At 44.3% G+C, this 22,365-nt stretch overlaps 1 protein-coding gene across 1 annotated transcript in view; it reads left to right on the forward strand.

Annotated features, from left to right (window-relative positions):
* The first annotated feature begins 3,870 nt into the window (after positions 1-3,870).
* ANKH (ANKH inorganic pyrophosphate transport regulator) overlaps positions 3,871-22,365 on the forward strand; it is a 139,664-nt gene continuing 121,169 nt past the window's right edge. Inside the window, exon 1 of the mRNA XM_001499859.7 lies at positions 3,871-4,431. Coding sequence (XP_001499909.3) covers positions 4,336-4,431 — 96 coding nt within the window. The 5' untranslated portion in view covers positions 3,871-4,335. The remainder of the gene's footprint in view (positions 4,432-22,365) is intronic.

A 22,365-nucleotide genomic window follows, 5' to 3' on the forward strand; every position in this document is an offset into this window, starting at 1 on the left:
AATATAAGCAAAATACACACATGCACACAGAACCATATTCATAGTTCTCTCCCTTTTCACCCCCAAAGATCTCATACCATTTAGTGGTTTTACACCTTGATTTTTTCATTTACTAAAATTTTCAGCAGATCATTCCATATCAGTATGCAGAGATCTTACCCCTTCCTCTTTACAGCAAAACATTTTGAAGCATCTGTGTGGTCCCTTTAAAAATATTATTAGAGGGGCTGGCCCAGTGGTGCAGTGGTTAAGTGTGCACATTCTGCTTCGTCGGCCAGGGGTTCGCCGGTTCGGACATGGCACCACTTGGCAGGCATCTCACATATAAAATAGAGGAAGATGGGCACAGATGTTAGCTCAGGGCTAGCATTCCTCAGCAAAAAGAGGAGGATTGGCAGCAGATGCTAGTCCAGGGCTGATCTTCCTCAAAAAAAAAAAAGAAAGCCTGTAATGTAAAAAAAAAAAAAAGCCTATTTGTTAAATAAGTTGTTATACTAAATACACGACATAGGATAATTAGATGTGACCAATGTAGATAAGTCCATAAAGTCAATCTTACACAAACCCATACGGCATCTACTTCCAGACGATGTCTATTGCTGCAATTCCAATCTGACACCACTGGGCTCCTCAAGTCAAAGACATCTGAGTTACAGAGTTCTAGAACTAGATGATCATAAACGTGATCTTTTATTCTGTCCTTTGCAGCAGACGTTCCTTGGGGGTAAATTGGACATATTCGTTTAAGATCAATTCCAGTAAAAAAGTAAATCGGACTGTACGTAGCTTTTAGTTTCTCTTTTTGTGCTAGCTTCTTCAAAAATTGGAGTTAATAACTTTAAGCATCAAATTAGTATATTGCTGGTCATTTATGAAATTGTTTGGGGAAGAATAACTTTATTCTCTGAAATCGATGCTAACTTGCACTTCTAATGAAGTTTTGTAAATATTTTTTACTTATTTTTAAGATTGGCACCTGAGCTAACTCCTGTTGCCAATATTTTTTCTTCTTCTTCTTCTTCTTCTTCTCCCCAGTGCCCCCCAATACATACTTGAATATTCTAGTTGTGAGTGCATCTGGTTGTGCTATGTGGGACACCACCCCAGCACGCACGGCTTGATGATTGGTGCCGGGTCCGTGCCCAGGATTCGAACCAGCGAAACCCTGAGCCACTGAAGCTCAGCACGTGAACTTAACCACTCAGCCAAGGGGCTGGCCCCTGTAAATATTTTTTAAAAGACTTTCTTTTTATAAACTTATATATGCCCATTGTGTTGAATACAGAAAAGTATGAAAGGAAAGTAATAACACTAAGCAAGGAGAACTAACCACTGTTAATAGTTGAGCTTATTTTCTTCTAGCATGTTTTCCTAGATGTGCATATTTTTTTCTTACACTGTTGTGTGTAGAGTCTGTAAATCTTGTAATGATCTTTGGCCAAAAGCAATCAAATCTATAAAGACTTTGTAAATTGAAGATAAACCTGTACCTTCTAAAAGAACATTCTCTGAATCTAACTTAAATGACTTTATGATCTCTCTTGGGTTCTGGGTAATTTAGAAAACTTCCTAGTCATTATCGTCACTTATATTCTGGAGTCATCTTTTCAACAATCACTAAGTTAAAAAGAGGAAGAGAGAGAGAGGCCAAAAACTCCCTTTGAAATCTGTTATCTGATTTTGACTCTGACAGAAATAAATAATTAAATGTCCCATTTGCTTCCACATGGCTATTATGTGATGGAAATCCAGAGGCCTTTCAAATCTAAAAAGTGCTCTTTGCCATAATCAAAGATAACTCTATTAAATCACTCATTAAAAAAATACACTTTTAGAATACTCAAACGAGGACGATGACCTTGCATTGATTCACTAGCACTTTCTCACCATGCCTCCTTAAGATGGAAGGTGTGCAGTTGCATCCGTCAGCAGCAGTCAAGTGGCCCGTCCTTGTCCTGGGACCAACCAAAGCACACTGGACTTGACGAGGATCGATTGAGGACCTCATCAACCCCACACTCCAGACAAAGGTCAGTGTAATTAGATTGCTTTAAGTAAAATGAGCCGCCACAGAAACCTAGCCTAACAGAATGGATAAACCTTAAGATGATATTTGCTTAAGAACAGAACTCCTTCCCAGAGAATTCCTTTAAATAACAAACTCTCAGTATATTTAAAGTCAGATTTGACTATCTTAAAACACACCTTTCAGGAACTTCTATTGAGGAGATCCTGTACACAAGAACTTCCTGTTTTGCTTGGAAGTCCTTTAAATAATATTTGACACATTTAACACAATAAATAATTACCAAAATTTCATTTTAATTATAGGGGATTTAATTTGAGGTTACATGAGAGCTACAAGGTAAATTAGCTTCCTAATTCTCAAGGCCTTGTTCAGACTGTGTAGAATTTTAAAAGATCTCTTTAAAGGCATAAAACATGGAAAACATTTAATACTTTTGAAGAGTTTCAAATAATTATAATAATAATAAGTAAAAATTCAAATAACTGAAATCCTTGAACGGGGACGTTGAGGTCTCAAGCTTACTATAAACACAAGCTTTACAAAGCTAAATGCGAGGTAAGACGCTCATTCTTAGGTGCAAAATTACTTTATTACTTTTAATGATAAATTACTTTAATTCATCATGCTAAATAAACTTTAAAAGATGAATGTTGGCGGGGGGGTGCAAAATAATATAAGCAGGATAGGCTACATAATTTGCCGGGCCCCTGTAAAAAGTAAGAATTTCAAGAGAGCAACAGCAGAGCGTTAAGCAAAAGACAGGTCCTTCTGCGCACAAGGTCCAGATCCCCCCATGCACCCGCTGCGTCCATGGGGCGCTTTTCCTTCACCCGGGCCTCAACCCTTCCGTCCCAGTGCGCTGCGCGCAGAGATGGATATTAGCTTTGCTGTCATACTGTGAAGTTTTAAGTAAAACTCTCCGCACAGCTATTATTTATCCTGCAATCACTGGGCACAGTATTATAAAACAGATTTTTCTTTCTTTCCCTTTGTTTATCTAAAAGAGACAGACTTTTCGAGGTTTTGTTTTTTGTTTTTACAACAGTGGTGCCCTGAGGAGAATCTCGGCTCACTGTTAGCCCACTGTGCTGGAGGCAGACGCGAGCGCCCCAACGGGCGGCCGGCCCCGCCGGGGCGCCTGCAGCGACCGGTCCCTGCGGCCCTCTGCGCATTCTCCCTCGGGCACGCGGGTCACCATCGCCTCTGGTCACCCTGAGAGAGATGCTCCCTCCGCGGCGACCTGTTCTCGGTCTCTCGCGCCCGCCTGGAGCGGTACCTCCATCTCTCCCGAGCCCCGAGTTCCCTAGGTGGGCCCGAAGCAGGCTCCCCAGCCCCAGCCAGGAACTGTCTCCTCCGCCCGCCTCGACGCGGCGACTCCGGCGGGGTGGGGCAAGGGGCATCCCAAACCGCTCCCTCTCGGCCCCTGCGCGCCCCGATGCCTCCTGCGCGTCCGCCCTCACTTCGCCTGCCCGGCGGCCCGTCTTCCCCACGCCCCGGCCCTTCCCGGGACCGCGCGGGGACCCCGGGCCCGGCCGCAGAGCTCGAGCGGCCCCGGGGCCTCCCGATGGCTCGCTGCGCCTGCCCCCCGGGCTCCCCGCACCGCGCGCCGCTCCCGGCCCCGCTTCCCCCGCAGGCTCGCGCCGCCGCCCCTCGGCCGGCCGGGAACCGCGGCGAGTCCCACCCCGCGCGCCCCCGGCCGCGGCCGAGCAGCGGCAGCCCGGCGGCCTGTGCGTGCGCAGCGCCCCCCGCGGCCGGGCCGAGCGCAGGCGGCGGGGAGGGAAGGAGGGCGCCGCCCGCCGGCCCGGCCCGGCCCGGCCCGGCCCGGCCCCCTCCCCAACCCGCCTCCCGCCCGCCCCCGGGGCCCGGCGGTGCCCGCGCCTCCGCGCCTCCGCGCCCGCCCCTGTTTCCTCCGCACGGCGGCGGCGGCGGCGGCGGCGGCGGCGCCTCGTGCGCGCGGTTATTTATTTATTTCCGGGCCCCAGAGCGCTTATAATGGAGCCGCTGTCAGCAGAACCTTCTGCTGCCGCCGCCGCCGCCGCCGCCGCCGTCCCTCCTCTTTTTTTTCCCGGCAGATCTTTGTTGTGTGGGAGGGCAGCAGGGATGGACTTGAGCTTGCGGATCTCCTGCTAGAGCAGCCGCGCTTGGAGAGGGCGCCGCAGCCGCGAGGAGGAGCCGCCGCCGCCGCCGCCGCCCGAGGCCCCGCCGGACCCGGCCTCCGTCCGCCCGCGCCCCCGCTCGGCCCGCGCCTCCCGGCAGAGTGCCCTCGCGGCGGCAGATGTGTGTGGGGTCAGCCCACGGCGGGGACTATGGTGAAATTCCCGGCGCTCACGCACTACTGGCCCCTGATCCGGTTCCTGGTGCCTCTGGGCATCACCAACATAGCCATCGACTTCGGGGAGCAGGTAAGCCCCGGCCGTACCCCACGCCCGGCCCGGGCAGCGCCGCCCTGCGCCCCAAACCCCGCGCCCTGCGCCCCGGTCACTCTGCCTCGGCCTTAGACGCCCGGTCGCCAGGGGATGGGGGCCGAGGGGAGTCACCTGCTCCGAGTCCCTTTTTATCCTGGAACATTTGGTTGCGTTTGCAGCTTGTCAAGGATGACTTTTCCAGCTCTTCGTTTCCCCCTCCCCCCCAGTTATTCAGCAGACTTTTCCATCTCTCTCTGAAAACGTTAAAAGACAGAAGGGTTTGAGCTTCACCTATAGAAGGGTTTTTAGTGCACAGCAGGAGTATTATGTAATTTATTATTATGTAAACCTCAGGTCGGTAAGTAAAGTGTAGTTTCTAATAAGTCAAGTGCTGGTGTTATTTATCCGGGGTTGGTGTTGATGGTGATGGTGATGATGGGGGAGATTTTGTATTAGAATGTGTCCAAGTTGATTTCCCAGGTACTTCTAATTTTTTTTTTTTTTTTAGCCCAGGTATGCATTAGGGGTGTCCAGATAGGTCCTGAGAAGCCGACCCATTGGCATCTCTAGTTTGGGATTTCTTTTCTCTTGCATCACGAAAGAAGGGGAGCACATTTTTGTTTGTTGCTTTCTCGTCCGTGTTTCTTTTTCATGTTTTTCCCCATTTCTCTCTATGTGGCGTCATTGCAAATCTAGCGCTGCAGACTCGCCAGCAGCGGAGCATTGGTGCTCTGCACTTTCCCTCTGGGGACCGTTTTCGCAGGGCCTCCAGAGGGATGCAGTTGCATTTTAAGGCCGGGAAGAGGATGGGGGGGGGGGGGGTGGGTGGTATCTCGCCACCTTGATGGACAGATGTGGGAACTGGCCGGGGTTCGTGGTCAGCAACGCTCCTGGTTTGTAGTACTTTCTTTTCCTTTAAGTGAAGAGACTTCAAAGGATGTTTATATAGAAAATCCACCCATTTTGATACACTTGCAGAATTTAAAAAACCAAACAGTTTTTCAGAAGGGGGTTTGTTTGACTCCCTTTGATGAATATCTGCCTGGATTTGTTTCTCTGTGCTCGAACTTTTGATTGATTGCAACTCTATAAACTCCATAATACTTAGCCCACGTTGTAAGCTACTTTTTACTTTGAATCTTACTGCTGATAAGTATTCACAATGTAGCATAGTCTCTGGAGACCTTTGTCTAGCTAGTAAGCCAACTAGTTTTCTTTGAGGAAATATTTTATCTTTTCTGTTGCCACTTTGCCCTGCCACTATCTCACCAGGGCCCTCCAGGGTTTGGCTGCTGCTCCCCCTCTTTCCTGCCCACCTTCCCTTCTTGCATAATTAACTTGTGACTTTGGGCATTTCCTATCATCGGTGGAAAGGTTTTTAGACCTGAATTGACTATATTGTACATTTTAGATGAGTCAAGCTCTGTGTGGTCACCTGAACCTTTCTCTATTTTGAGGCTTATCTTCTTGGAGCTGCCCCAGAGGTTGTCAGAAAGCCTGGGCTGCTCTCCTGATCACTTCTGTCTGAACTGTAGTGTGTGTGTAAATTAAATAGGGACAACTGGAGGAAATAAGAGTATTCTTTGTCTTAATTAAATGGCCTGAAGCATACCACAGTATGGGCTCACGTTTGCCTTGATTTAATACAAGACTGATAGAACTAAGGATTTGATTTTAGTGTAAGGGAAAGGATCTCCTGAGGTTACAAAAGGGAGGCTAGACATAAGAGCTATACAGATGGTTTATCCTAGTGGGGCTAATAATTCAAACTCATCCTTAAGACGTCGCTAACCTCGTTATTACAGCTGACATAAGCAAAGTACTAGAAGAGTTGTCTTTTGCACAGAAGCAAGTTTTATCAACAAGTGTTGTTTGAGGTTCTTATCCTTTGAACACCAGTGTATTTATGAGGTTAGAGGCTGCCTGATGGTGGAGATATTTTATCGGAGTTAAGGGTGGAGAGATGGGGGCAAGAAATCGACAGGTCTTCAAAACCTTGCTTTGCCTTCTGGTATCAGATGATAATTGTTTTGCAGAATGGTTCAGGGTGAGAAGAAAGGATCTTGCTTTTTCTTAGTATTAAACTGGAGGGGAAGATTGACAGTGTGAGGCACCTGGTCATACGTGGGTAATGAATAGAAGAGCGTTTTACCCAACTGCTTTGAAGCACAATAAAGAGGAGGAGCGATGAACCTATTTGCAGACGTAGGTCTACATTAGACTTCTGAAAATATGCAGCTCTTGGCGTGATGTTTATCAAGTTCTAGACAGTTGGACACGTGTAGGTCCCCACCATTCTTCTTTCAGAGTGGGCGGGTGTGTGACACCTTGCAGTGAGTGCACAATGATTCATATTTCGGTAATTGACTGATCCTAAAGTGGGGAGATGGCATGGGAGGACAAGATCAAAACAGCCCTGGTTCACATGCTTTTGAGATGATCAAGAAATGCAAAATTAAAAAATAAAATATCTCATCAGCTTTTACGTCTCTGGCTTGTCAAGAACAAAAGGATAGTAAAATCATTTTCAATGTTTCTGAGATGAGATTTTTTTTATGATTATAAACATCACACTTTGTGGTTTCTGTATAAAATGTGGAGAGAACTTTTAAAATGGAAATCCAGCTATAGACAAGATTCCACTGAAATCTGAATAAGCAGCACACGTGTGACTGTGCGGAGGAATTAGACGTTATCTCAGAGCTATTAGTGCGTGGGGCCGGGGGCAGGGGCTGTGAAGAAGCCTGTGACAGTCCATCCCGAGCCTCCCGATATTCTCCGTGAACACTATCTGTTGTATATTGATTTTCCTGTAATTTTATAGTTCAGTCAGGGAGGAAACCCAAATAGTGTGGAGTATTTGTTCTAATAAGACTAGCAAAACCTATTATCACATTTTTCAATTTTGGTGGTGGCAGTAATTTGAGGGGGCAGGAGGGTTGGATTCTACACTGAAAACAAAAAAGCTATATGGAATAGAATGACCTGCTTTTTAATGTTAGATATAGGCGCTACAGAAAAGAATAAGAATACATCCATTATCACAGACACTAAAAGAATATTTAAAGAACCCTGTAGATGTGATATCTTTATGATAATTGCAGTATATGTGGAATTATTATTATTTTATCTGTATTTTTACAGACTGAGAATCAAGTGTTAATTGCTTCCAGTCGTTGAGGACTTAGTATGAGCTTCTAACATCTCAGCACATGTTATGTGAGAGGAAAGAGTGAGGGACCTAGGCACCTTACCCGAGATCACACAGGCAGTACAGAGCAGAGAGGGCTTCAAGCCTAGATCCACCTGGCCCTTAGCCCTTCTGCTCTCTGCCTCGTGCGGTCAAGCTCACGCACTGAGATCTGCCCGGGAGTTCTTAGAAATTTAGGAATAAGTTCTGGCTTTTCTGATTCCCAGCCTAGTTTCCAATTTAATCTTAGCTGTCATATTTTGAAGTCTGAAGACTCAACAGATGTAGGACAGTCATTACGAGGGCTCCCAGGAAAGGGAGATGGTGACCAAGAAGTTCATGTACAAAGAGCTGAATTCTCCAGCTAATTAATTAAATCAACATCGTATCTTATTTTGACAAGGTTGGTGTAGCCTTTGGTCAAGAGGAGGAAAAACGATAAGAAATAACTGATACTTCACGATAAAATTATTTGGAAATCACTTTTCTCATTAGAGCAATACAGATTGCTAAGGAAAGAAGGAAGATGCTAAGATTGATTTTGAACAATGTATTTCTTTAAAAATGCACATTTGATCTCCCCGTGTTCAAAGGATTGTTATTTCTGTTTAAAACTAAACTTGGTACAAAGTCCCTGAATTCCTTAAAAGCCAAGTTCACCAAATTATGTAAAATAAATCAGTGAACTTTTTTTTAAGGTACTTAGTAACACTTAAAATGTTAAGGATGACTATGCTTTGCAAAGACTTTGAAAGAGAAAAGAAAGTTGAAATTGATCTCTCTTAAGAAGAAGTGCGTTCTGTCTAGTGCCAGGTAACCCACACTTTCACACTCAAATGATAGCTTTAGGTATTTCACATTCCCCTGAAGGATCCACTGAATTTAGTTGACTCCAATATGATAATTCAAAGACCCAAGGTGTTTGTGAATGAGGAGTTTTGCATATAGATTGTTAGAATTACTGGAGTAACTAAGATGCGTAATAAGAATGTAAAAATGTTTCCCCAGCCCCTCTTTCTAATTTAGGAAAGCCCTTTCTGACATAAGAAACTTGGAGTTAGGCTTCCATAGTATAAGAGGGTCTCAAATTATTAATATCACAAAATGGAAAAAAAAAAAAGAAGCCCAGGAAAAATAGCTTAATAAATGTTCTGTCTGCTAAGTAGAGAAATGCACCCCCTACCCCACCAAAAAAGGTCCTTGTTAGACTAGGAGGTACAGGAATGAAAAAGGGTGAAGGGGGTGAATGTAGTGTATGTCGCAGGTCACTGTTGGGAAGGACTCTTCATCAAGGTCACTAGGTGATGGAAGACACCTCCCCAGGCAGAGCCTGTCTTTTAAGTAATAATAAAAATGTCCATTGTGTCTTCCACTTTCCAAAGTACTTAAAAACAGAAATGTAAATCCCAAGCTAGGTTTCTAACTAACTGTAGAGGGAGACTTTTCTCTCCCTCCAATGTATTTTATATTAATGGAACAAATTTCAAAATAACATTTATTTTTTCTAATTATAAAAGTAATATATGCTGTTTAAAGTTTGATTAAGTATTAAAATGAAAGAAAAAAGTAAAAATGCAAAAATGCCTCTAATTCCACTCTGAAGATAAAACTTCTTTAATATTTTGTGTAACTCCTGCCAACTTTTTAAAAACATATTGAGAAGATATATATACACATACGTGTGTGTGTGTGTTTCACAGGGCACAGAGGCATTTTTCCCATATCACTTAAAAGTATTTAAGTTTGATTTTAAATAGCAGCATAATATTTGCTTATATGAGCATGCTGCAGTGCCCTTTGCTGTATATTCTCCTATTGTTTAAATGCTGAGGTTTTTTTGTTTGTTTTTTGCAATTTAAACTTTCAGTGAGCATCTTTGTATAATAAGTAGATGATGTTTTCTCTGAGTGCCTTGGGCTTTGTGCCTGGCATAATTTGGTGCCTATTTCAGTTTCTCATTCATACATAGAAAATGAGGTCACTCTTTTCTGGCAGTCCATATTTAGTCAAGGACACTGTGACCTCCTTAGTCCAGTTGATACCACCTCTCCACTGTGTTTCCAGTTCTCTTTAGATGTACATCTCCATTTAAAGCACCTCTCTTTCAGTGCACTTAGGTAAGCAGTTTATTTCTAAAGCCACGAAGGTGTAATCCCACACTTGGTTTCTTTGCTCGTTTATTTATTGAGGTGGTTTGATGACCAGCCTAACTACTACTTGGTCAGAATACTTCTTTCCAAGCATCATATCCTTCAAAAGATAATCACATACTTCATACATCAAGACAATGTCTAAATCTCTTTCTGGTCATACATCACATTCTCTAAAGGCGGTTTTTAAAGTATACCGAGTAATATCGTTTATGGTACCGTCTCCCTTTTTAGACATGACAAGCCCAGTTTTGTATTAGTGGTCAGGCATCTGGTTTCCATGTCTTTTTGCTCTCCCTTGTCTGATTTGGGGCAGTGGCGCAGGTTATTAGGATGGGAGGACAAAAGATCATGGATGGAAAATCATTCTTTTAATGTCCTAGGTGAGTTGGAATAAATATGTTAAACTCATACCAAAGTGACTTATGTGATGTCTACATTTAAAAAATCAATCTCGTATTTTTTAATACCTGTGACTCTATTAGTCACTGTGGAGATGCAATAGAAATACAGAAAACCTTCTTTTATGCAGCATTATCTAGATACAAGCTACCTATGTGAGTGCATTTTCTTCATGACTGAAGCTTATCCTTTACAATGCAAATCATTGGTTTTCTTTCTTTTTTTAGTCTGAGAATTATTGTTACTGGAAATCTACATTGTACATTTCTCTACCTTATTAAATATAGTATGCAAAATATAATGTCACATTTTTTGGTGGCTTGTGAACGTTGTGCTGGGCAATCAGAAATACCTACTGACTGATGATATTCAAAATAGTTAACAAGGAGTTTGGCACAGACCAATAAAATAACAATAATAGGGGCTGTCCTGGTGGCGCAGCGGTTAAGTGCGCACATTCCTCTTCGGAGGCCCGGGGTTCGCCGGTTCGGATCCAGGGTGTGGACATGGCACCGCTTGGCACGCCATACTGTGGTAGGCGTCCCACATATAAAGTGGAGGAAAATGGGCACGGATGTTAGCTCAGGGCTAGTCTTCCTCGGAAAAAAGAGGAGGATTGGCAGCAGTTAGCTCAGGGCTAATCTTCCTCAAAAAACACACAAAAATAATAAAAATAATAAAATAATAATTAATAAAAATAGCTAATACATGCTGAGTACTTGCTTTTTACTTTTCCACTTTGAATCTGCTCTGGGTCCTGGAAACTAAAATTTGGTAGAATTCCATGAAAAAATGAAGAGTAAATCATTTTGGAGGCCTCCTTTGGGAAAAACCATACACACTCTGTAATACCTGCTTTCCTGCCCTGTTCTGATTTCGTTTCTGTTCCAGAGATTCTAGAGTCAATGTCAGGTAAGTGACCTTTGAACAAGGATGCTTTGCCATATTTGACACGGCCCCTGCTCTCAAATTGCTTGGATCCTGGTTAAGAAAACATGCATGAAACACTTTTGCAATCAGAGCTGCACAGAGCAAAATGTCTAATTGCACAGTGCTGTTTATGATAACACATGGTGAGGTGCTTACTGCGGTAGAGCAGTAAGTCTGTGGTCATGGTGATGAAACAGCAAATTCTTTAGACGTAGTTCTCATCTGGGGGTTGTAGCCCTGTCTCCATCTCTCTAAATGCTCAGAGTGGATAGCACCCACCTGCAAAAATGAAGTCAGAGTCACAAGATAGGTAAATTAGCAGACGTCATATCAAGCCATGCAAACCCAGGTTTTGTGGGGGTTTGGGGGGTTTTTTAGAATTTATTTATTTTTCTTTTTAAGGAAGATTAGCCCTGAGCTAACGTCTGCTGCCAATCCTCCTCTTTTTTTTTTTTTTTTTCCTGAGGAAGATTGACCCTGAGCTAACATTCATGCCCATCTTCCTCTGCTTTATATGTGGGACACCTGCCACAGCATGGTTTGCCAGGCAGTGCCATGTCCACACCCGGGATCTAAACCGGCGAACCCCGAGCCGCGGAAGTGGAGTGTGTGAACTTACCTTCTGTGCCACTGGGCTGGCCCCAAGGTTTTGGTTCTTTGTCTTTGCTATTCCATGGCTTTGGGATCATTCGGCTCCTATTCCAACAATCAGATACCACTCACAATGCTATAAGAATAGATGAGCTTACAGTTTCAAAGACAACATCTAATAATCTCAGTACAATTAGAAGATCTTGTACATCACAACTTACTGGTTCTCCCATGTGGTTGCTTCTTCATGCTAAAAATGTTTCCAGAATCTATCCTAGGAAGGGGAATAACTTGGTTATTTGTCAAGGCAAAAATTATTTATTCCCCTAGGTAAAGAGTTGTCAAAATACAGCTGGTACATCTGGTTCAGGAAATGCCACAGGGTCACTAGGGATATATGGACCAGCTTCATCTCCATTTGGGGGACTACATTTTGGTTTAAGTTAGCTCACAGGTCCTAGCTGGTTTTTAGACTTGTTAATGATATTTTGGTATCGCAAGATTGGTGAGGCTTTCCGTGAGTCGGACACTTCTGGCACTGTTAGAGGATTGCCTTTCTGTACAGATGGGTTTGTCAGTATGAATCGGCAGTCCTCTTACTAACGTGGGTCAGCATCAGGGTCCCCAACCTCAGGGGTGGAGGAGGGGCTGTGTGTGTATGTGGTCCTTATCCTGGAGCATAAGGAGGCGAGAGGCATCCCGTTTACCAGCGTTCTTCCTGTGCCTCATCGGTGTCTGCAGTTCGTGCGTCGTCATCCCACCTGGATGGAGACTGCAGCTGGCAGTGGGGACCTCCGACTCCAGGCTGGGAGGAAATTAAAAATGAAAGTGGGAATTCCTGGATAAGACCCTCAAAGGTGACTTGAAAGGTGAGTCTCCTCAGAACATTTAGTTGGAATTAAATGGCTGAAAAGCAGGATGTCTACCAGCAGGTGAATGAGACTTTTTCGAGGGAGTGAAATGAGCCAAGAACAGGAAGGGGCCAGTGTTGGCTTTGCGGCTGTAATCTTCACAGGATGTGAGAAGTGAAGGTAGCTTAGTTTCTAGAAGACCCAAAGAGGACTGCCTTGCTTCAGTGGTCCTGTGAGAGCTGGTCGCTCTGGTTATTATCCTAACTAAATGATACTGAGTCCACATCAATAAGCCTTTGAGAGTTCCTGTTCAGTTTTTTAAAAGTGTCACATTAAGTCTAAGGAAGTATTTGAGTGTCAGACTGTCATTATCTAATTTGCCATTTTGGCTTAGGTGTGGTGTTTTGTTTTCAAAGCTGCTTTTAGTACGATAAGAAGTTTGTGTGCTCTTGAATGCTCCATAAACAGCCCAGAGATCTGTTGGCCACTGGGTTATGCATTTTAATAGAGGGGAATGGTAGTGTGGAGAATCTAAAATAGCAGATTACAAAAAAAATTGATGTCTGAGAGCTTTAAATGGTCTGGCAGGAAATTACCGTGGCTGGGACGCCGAGGCCTCCCACGATGTGTGGCCTAAACTTGACGTTTTATAAAGACAAACTGCGCAAAGGACGGTTAACAAATAACCACACTTAAGAAAGAGGTAACTTTCACCTCTTCATGATTCCAGCCAAGTCCAGCGCCGAAGCAGCTGGAAAGACACATTGCTGCCAGCTTGATCCGAAATCAGGGAATCGAAGGCAGCTTCACAGCGAATGTGGTTGCCTGGTGCTCTCGGAGACCTCATTTTTTCTTGGGTTGTGGTTCATAACCGCTCCCTTTCCAGATGCTGCATTGCAGCCCCTGGAGGCTGCAGTGAGGGTGTACCTCCTTTCTACTCCCACACAGAGGCGCACACCTTTCGGTGTTACCCCACCTGGGCCTCACACCTGTTGGGCTGTTTACCAACCCTGAGCAGGTTCCCCAGCTGACACTGTCGGTTGTTAGTCCACCATGTGTTTACCAGGCTTAGACAAACCAGTGTTCCCACAGCAAAGAGAAGGGAGCTTGGACTTCGTTCCAGGGACCGTGGAGACCCACCGGAGGGCCCTAAAGCAGTGGACTGAGCATCAGTAGTTGAGGTGCAGAACCACCCTCATTCCTCTAATATTCTTATTTCTCTAATATTCTTATTTACTCCAATTCCTTTTAGGCTTAACATGTCTTCTTTCAGAGGGGTGCTAGTGGGCCTGTTTTTAATTCCTTTTTAAAAATCAAGGTATAATTTACATACAGTGGAATGTACAGATCTTACACGTACAGGTCCCTGAGTTTGGACAAATGACAGATGCATACCTGTGTGTAACCCACCCACCCCAATCAAGATATGAAACATTTCCATCAGCCCAGAAGGTTCCCTGGTGCCCCTTCCAAGAGGTAACCACTATTCTGCTTGCTGTGGCAAGCCTTTTTAGTTGCTCATGCAAAATGACACACATGTGTTGGGTCTCAGCTAACTGAGTTTGGGGCCATTCCTTGTTATGACAGTGCATAGCACTGTTATTCTTTCCTCTTGCAAAATATGACTCAACATGTGGATTTTAAGTGGGTGGAGGGTTTGGCTTTCTGTGTAAAATAACTTTTTCCCTTAGTTTGTACTATTTGGTGTTTTTAACTCTTCTAATGATATTCATCCTTCAATTATATGAACTGCTGATGATTTGGATGTTCAGACATGCTTAAAAATTAAAGTCTGCTTAAAACACTAACATCATAAAACAAAATGTGGTATATACATACCATGGATTATTATACAGCGTTAAAAAGCAATGAAATTATGTTGTATGGGACAGCATAGATGAACCTTGAAGACATTATGCTAAGTGAAGTAAGTCAGACATAAAAGGGCAACTATTGTATGATTCCGCTTATATGAGGTACCTAGAATAGTCAAATTCATAGAGGCAGAAGGTAGGATATTGGTTGCCAGGGTTTATGGAGAGGGAGAAATGGGAAATTGTTTAGTGGGTACAGAGTTTCAGTTTGGGGTGACAAAGGTCTGGAGATGGTGGTGGTGGTTGCACAGCAATGTATAGGTACTTAATGCCACTGAACTATGTACCTTAAAAGGGTAAAAATGATAAATTTTATGTTATGTATATTTTACCAAATAAAATTTTTAATTAACGCATAAGCTACTGAGAAAGCCGGTGGCTTTTGGAGAGGATCTTTCTTTTTAAAAAATATTTATTAATTTTATTCTAGTTGTAAATGTTCATTGTAAAAAGAAGGAAAATCAAAGTATCAAGAAGAAAATAAGAATTGTATGCAAACCCACTACCTAGAGATTATGATGGTATTTTCTTTTAGTGCGTGTTCTCCTCACCTCTTTTCTGTGCATTTATTTTAAAACAAAATTGTAACCTCTTTCCATTTTATATCATCGGCAATTTCCTTGATTTTAAGCATTCATCTAAAACGTGACGATTACTGGGTTCTCAGCACTCTCTCACACCGATGTACCATAATTTATTGACTCCTCTGTAGTTAGGTGTTCAGGCTGTTTCTGTTTCAGTCTATTATTAATAAGGCTCTGAAACATTTTTGTACAGAAATCTTTGTACACATCTGATTATCTCTTTGGGTTAATACTAGAAATATTTTCGCACATGCGCGCTTTTTCTGCTGTGTGGGCCTCCGCTTCTGTAGAAAGTTGTTCCAGTTTACCCTGCTCGCACTGTGTCGAGGTGCCTGTGTGCCTGGCCCCGGGGGCGTTCCCTCTCTCCTTGCTGTTTCACTGTCCACTGACTTCTGCCACTGGGCTTCTGCATCTAGTTCTCTCAAAGCCACAGGGTACTGAACTCCTTCAAGTGATTTCTTTTATTAAAACCATTTTTTTTTAATGCTGAGAGATCAGTTTTTCATAATGTAATACTTTAAAACTGCCAAGTGGTTAAAGTCCTTTGTGCTCCACTTCCGTGGCCTGGATTCATGGGTTCAGATCCCAGGCGTGGACCTACTGTGCTCACCAGCTATGCTGTGGAGGTGTCCCACATGCAAAAAAAAAATGGAGGAAGATTAGCATAGATGTTAGCTCAGGGCAATCTTCCTCAGCAAAAAAAACCCCAACCTGTTTCAAGATTTTCATTCTTTTCAATTAACACATGTTTGGAACCAAATACATACCCCTTGTGGGGTTAGGCATAAGTGCAAGGAACAAAAGGATTGTATTGGTTTTTCTTGCATATATCTGGGAAGATACCTGTCCTTGCAGATTTCAAGGCAAAGTGCCCTTTTTCAGTGAGTTTAATGATGCTCAAGAAGTTTTGCTTCCCACAACTTCCTGGGTGAACATGTGGAAGAGAAGAAAAAATGTACTGAGCCTCCTAGGTGCCAGGCCCTGCCCTAGGCACCGGGCATGCACGGTAAGGGGGGGAGGTCACCTTCCTCACTTTAAAGATGAATAGATTAAATAGCTGTGACACATCACTTGGCCTCTCAGTGGTGCCCCAGGATCCTCTCACTGAAGGCCTGCTTAGAGTCTCATAGGAGGATATTTGGTGTTGACTGTGTTCTAGGGAAATATAAAGCTAGTGATATTTAGGGGATCTGGAGGAGAAAATATTCTCTTTTCTACCATGCTGACCATACTTCTTCCATTCAACCTGGAGTCCACCTTGGAGAAAAAGGTACAAGAGCCGAGGGAGGGGGCAATGGTTCGAGCTCATTCAGAGGAGCACTGAGTTCCTGTGGATTCCGCTCTGCTCCCCAACTGCCTCTGCCACAGTACTTTCTAGCAGGGCTGCAAGCTGACCACAGCATGGTTGAGAGAAAGAACACCCACTCCTGACAGTCAGGACCCCTGGATTCGACCTCCATCCCTGTACCCACTGCCCCTGTGACCTTGAGCAAAGAACTTGACCTCTCTGAGCTTCAGCTTTCCCAACTGTCAAATGGGGATAAAGGGTTTACGTACCTTCTTTTGGAGGTTATAAACCAAGCAGAGACTGGACACAAAAGTGCTTTGAAAAGTCTGAAGTGCTACACATAGGTAAGGGTACCTACACATAGGTATTGCTAAGACTTTGAGCCTGGTATGCTGGTGCTACACTTGTTTATTTTTTTGCATTTTTGACTAGCTGATTTTTCTTGCTTTGCATTGGTTCGATGACTGGCATCATGAGGAGGATTTCTTAAACTAGAGCCAGCTGGGTGAGGGGCAAGCCGAAGCGTGTTTGAGGGCAGATGCTGGAAAACACTTGGATTTCACAGCATGTTTCTTAGCAATACTGTTGCTGCTTTTTGGGAGGACTTTGGAGAAAAGACATTTAAGGCTGGATTTCCTTGGTTGTGTGTTGTGTGTGTGTGTGTTTTCTTGAGTTACCAGGATTTAGGTGACATATGCTTTGTGAAATGATAGGTTAAATTTAATTTTCTTTTAATTATAGGCTGCTGTTTGACACAGGTTTGGGGGAGGGGTCCCCATATTCCATTGACTCCTTCTCTGATCTAGACATACAAATGGGACCAAGCCTTTCTCAATTTTGTTGACAGTTCTGACAATGACACACCAGGGTGTTTTGAAACAAAGTATGGTGGCTGCTTAGTGAGCTGAAAGTTGTAACTCGCTTCCCTAGATACTTAAGATACTGTTTCTGAGTGTTTTCACTGTGAAATAATGGGGAATGTGGAATGTGGAGGGCGAGAGTGTCTTCATAAATGTGTTCATTCAACAAGTATTTCTTGGACATGTGCTGTGTCCCAGGTACAGTGCTAGTCACTAAGGATGGACTAGGAAAAGGACTGATGCTGCGGCTGTGCTGCGGTTGGTCTAGAAGGGCGAGGCAGGCACTTACGAAAGAAAGTGATGGGGCTGAGATAGAGGAAGAACAGGATGTTTACTGTGGAATCTTATAAGAACCTTTAACCCATCCTAAGGGTCAGGGAAGCTTTCAGCTCAAGCTGGGGCCTGAGACCTAGAGAGAATCGTGTGTACCTGTTCTGGAAAGCAAGCAAGTTCCAGGTGAGTAATGACAGGTGCTTAGTATGATTGGACAGGGAACACAACCAGGAAGGTACAGGAAGTGAAGAGGGCAGGGTGAGCAGAACCGCTGAGTCAGGGTAAGGAGTTTGGCCTTGACCCTGAGAGCAATGGGGAATTTTGAAGAGGTCTTAGCCGGGTGAAGTGTGCTCGGATTTGCATATTTGAAAGATAATTTTTGTTTCAGGGTGGCTAATGAATTAGAGGGAGGCGAGACCAGAGGCAGGAAAACCAGTTAAGAGGCTCTCTTGGTAGCCACCAGAGAGGTGGTGGTAGCAGTCTAGACTGGGGTTGGGGGCAGGGAGGGAGGGCTGAAAGAGGAAAACGAGCAGAATCAAATGGATTGGCCATTGATGGGATGGGGTGAGAGGGGATGGGGTGGATGGTGATGCCGCCAAACCTTAAAAGAGCCGATTTGGAGTAAAGATAATGAGTTCCATTTCGGTCATGTTAATTTGTTAATAGACTGAATAAAATGTTTTAAATTGCTTGCCTGAGAGAGAATACAAATTATGCATAACATTGGGAGCTACGATAAATACTTGGTGTCTGAACAGAGCTCCCTCTCTCTCCTCTCCTCCCCCTCCTTCTCCCTCCCTCTCTCCCTGCCTCTCCCTCCCTTCCTGGGGCAACTTCATTACATTCTCTGTAGACGCAAGCTTTTTGCATTTGTACCTAAATGCAAATGCTATGAATATTCATTTTCTTCCTTCAAAATGTAAAAATGCTTTCTTATAATACAGCCAGTTCTCAGCCTTTTGCCTTAATGAAATAGTGAAATGGAAAATTCAAAAACATTTATAAGTATTTGGCGTTGGAATACATTAGGACTTTATCTGCATCATCATCGCACTCTGCTAAGGATAATATTACATTTGGACCAGGTGCCTGGTGACAGCAGAGAGATGCCATCTGGAATTAAATTTGGTGAGCCTCTTTGGTTTGCTTTGTTTTTCTGTATATTGAATGTTTACTGTGTAAACAGTAGGGTAGGGAGCAGACTAACCTTAGAGGGGTTCCTTTTATGGTTTTATGTTTGTTTGGGATTGTAATTCATAAAATTCATTTAGAATACATTTTGCTATAGCAGTAGTATTATAAATTTTGGTTAGGTTTCCAGGCCAATCTATATAACCTCTAGTGACATTAAAATATTATATATTTGCAACAAGGAGTAGTGGAAAACCACGCTGTTAGAATAGTAGTAATTGGGGGAAATAGTAATATTAAAAATATTATTGGTCTTCATTAAGTACAGTTGGTTTAACAGTGTGAGGAAGGTGATGGCCATTGGGAGGAGATTGGAGCTGCAGGCCTTAGAGATTGGGTTAATTTTGAATCAAAATGTCTTCTTGCTGCATGTGATTCACCAGCTGTGATTACAGTAATTTGCAAACTCATAAATGGGAGAGTATGATGCACGTCCACGAAGATAACTTGACAAGATTCGGAGGAGAGGAGGATGCATGTGAAAAGGTCGTCCGGGTGGAATCATCAGGTGGGATTGGGGTGCATTTTCCTGGGTGAACTGTGGGAGGCCGAGGGACAGAGGAGCTGCAGGCTGGGGGCCTCTCAGGCTGCTGCAGGACGACTCCTTCCACAGGCGTCTTGGACCCAGGTGGGCATCGCGGACCCAGGACAGCCGGGTCGGCTGGGGGCGAGGAATGGGGTAGAAGGAAGATAATGCGCCTTCAGCCATCACGTGTGACATCCTTGCCTGTAACTTGCTGCAATCTAAAGTATGGTAGCGGGTGAGCTCTCTTCTGCTCATGCAACATGGAAGGCAGTTTTAAATGTTTTCACATGAAAAATAACTCTGCTTTCTTTAACTTAGAGAAATACTCATTCTACTAGTCACAATCAGTAGCTACCTGGACTTAAAAAAAAAAAAATCATGTTCTCTGCCCTGTAATTTATTTTGACCTAACCATGTTTTACCTGCCTGGCTAATTTCCAAGGGCCCTGCCACTTCCATCTTGTGTTTCCTTTCTCCTAATTAGTCCTTAAGTGGCATTCAGATTCTGTTTTTAAGTGTATTATTGCTGTGTTTTCCAGTGAGGGTAAAATTTAAAAACGCCTACCTGTATCTATTGATTTAGGCTTACCTGTGCCTCTGTCCCATTGATATCTTCTTGAAAAATAATACAGAAGGTGACTTTTAATAATAGGAGACCCATAAGCTACCAGGAAGCTCAACATTTAGATGAGAATTTGTAAGCAGACCATATCCATATTGTAAAAGGAATATCTCTAATATATATGTTACATCGACTTACATTCCTTTTTTGTTTTTTGTTTTGAGACTCGACCTTGTCATCTCCAGTGTAAGACATTTGCCTTAGGTTGAGGGTAAAATTCTTAACCTGGTTTATTTTCTTTTTCATTCAGCAGAAGTGGGCAATCTTGTGTCAGAAAACAACACAATGAATATTGCCCTTTCCCCTGCCTGGTGCACACTTCACATGTGTAGAGCCCTTCACAAATTGTAAAGTATGTTCTCATTAAATCTAACAGTTGTTCCACAATCCAGGTGCATGTAGGGTAATGCTGCCCAGAAGAAGTGGGAGGCCGCCACCAGTGGACCTCTTTAGAGGACATGAGAGCCCGCTGGCCTGGCCGCCCTTAGCCCCCTCCCCCCGGGGAACTCCATCTCCCTTCCACGCCTACGTGGTGCTTCTCAGCAGGGGCCCGTGGAGTCCCACCTTGGGGTTATGGAAATGAGGTGGAGAGCGGAGAGGTGGCGAGGCTCAGAGCTGCTGGGAGCCTACTGTCCGTGATCTGTGCTGGGCTCAATGGACCACAGCCAGAGGACAGCCGCCCCTTCTCTGGGTGTTTCTGTGTCCTGAGCCGCCTCTGCTCCCCTGTCTGAGGGCCCTCTCTGTCATGACAGGTGCTCCCTTTCAGCACTCAGGTGTGGTCACAGCACAGGCTTAGCAGGGTTCCATGTCATTTGCAGCTTCCACCCTGGTCCTCCTGGAATTCTGTCCTTACACACACAGCTCTCTCCTTCCTTAAACATTCATAATCTATGGCTCTGCCTTCCCAAAAATGCTGGGCCCACTCTCACCCTGCACCGCCCCGCCCCCCGCCCTCCCCTGAACACTGAGTGCCTTGCAGTTGTTTCTCCTTATCAATGCGGGCAGAGTATTACTTTCTTTAAAATCTAATCATCAGGTGAAGAAAGCCCTCAGTGTGGGTTCTCTGGGCTTTCATTGGCTGTATCTTCTGGCAGACACTGCAGTCTCCTTTGCTTTTCAGCACCTTTTCATAAATCAGGTGTCTTTTTTTTTTAAAGATTTTCTTTTTCCCTTCCAAGCATTCATCAGTTTCAGATTAGGTTCCCCGGGTTTCTGCCGTGATGAATTTCTTGCCTTTTTGTGGCAGCCGGCTCCAGAGGAGGCGGGGGGAGTCACATTCGTTCCACCCTTCTGGGTGCTGTGCTCGACGCATCTCCACAGTCCATCACCTCTCCGTATTTACACATCTGTCTCCCCATCTAACCACGAACCCCTGAGGGCGGGGCTGGTATGTGACTCCACCTACTGTGCCTGCCTCCTGGCTCCCCTTCCAAGAGCACTCAGTGCAGAGGAGGAGCCTCAGAAGGACCTGAATGAAATCAATGGATGCAGTGAATGGATGCCTGAAAACAGGAGCTGCATAACAAATACGATCTGCTCAAGCCTCGTGCAGGTGTCCCCCATCTTCTGTCAGCTGAAGTGCCTCTGTCCCTCTAAATGGGGGGACCACAAACTGAGGTCATTAGTTTCTTCCTGAGCACAATACCTTGTACACACTTAGCTCAGGGTGAGTGGCAGGAAGATGCCGATGCTTGACTGTGCCACCAGAGCGGCCCCCTCCCCTGCCCAGAGAGGAAGGCAGCTCCTCTGGAAAGCTGAATCTGGACCCATGTCAGGGAGGGAATTACTAGTGGCACGGACTTGCTGTTTGGGTTTGTCAGCTGGTTGGAATGTAGATGCTGGGAAACTGACAGCCTTGAATAACCATTTCTCTTGTGGTTGGGTGAGAAATCATTTTCTGGTGAAAGAAAATATGCAAAGCCATGCCTTTTGTGTGAGGTGATCTCACTTAAGGGAAAAAACTCAGGGTGATTTGGGTACCATTGAGGTGCTCCCTGGTGAGGAGAAGGTGTTAACCCTGCAGGACACATCGCCGCAGGGAGGTGAGAGCACAGTGGGCAAAGGATGCTGGGGAGGCCCCCTGACTACCCTTAGCCCTGAGAGTCCACAAAGAAGACCAGCTTCTCTTTAGGGGGCCACATCCACGTGGCTGTTAAAGTAGTATCTTAGTGGATGGCAGTCTTGTTTGATTGACAAGTGTGTATCTTCATCCAGGGCAGAGGAATCATCCTGCACAACCATCGCTGGAACTAGACTGAATTGGCTCGGATGTGAAGAGCAACATTAGTGAGAAGAGTTTGTTATTAAATTAGCTGTTATCTCCTAGTAAAGAGCATTCTGCACTTCGTGCTTTTGATCATCAGAGTGGGCTGTGGCCAAACCAAAATGCTTTTAGGTGCCATAGTATCTGTCATACCAATGGCAAGATTATATTACATTTCATAGCATGGGATCAGTACCACTCAAGTAGTAGTAATTTAATAACTAGCAAACAATATTGCTATTAGGCCTGCCCTCCCTGCCTCTCTCCATCGCTCTGTCTAATATATCCCCTAATAACCTGTAATAATTTTCTATGCAAATAATGTTAACAATTATA

Source organism: Equus caballus, chromosome 21, assembly GCF_041296265.1.
Source record: "Equus caballus isolate H_3958 breed thoroughbred chromosome 21, TB-T2T, whole genome shotgun sequence".
NCBI lineage: Eukaryota > Metazoa > Chordata > Mammalia > Perissodactyla > Equidae > Equus > Equus caballus.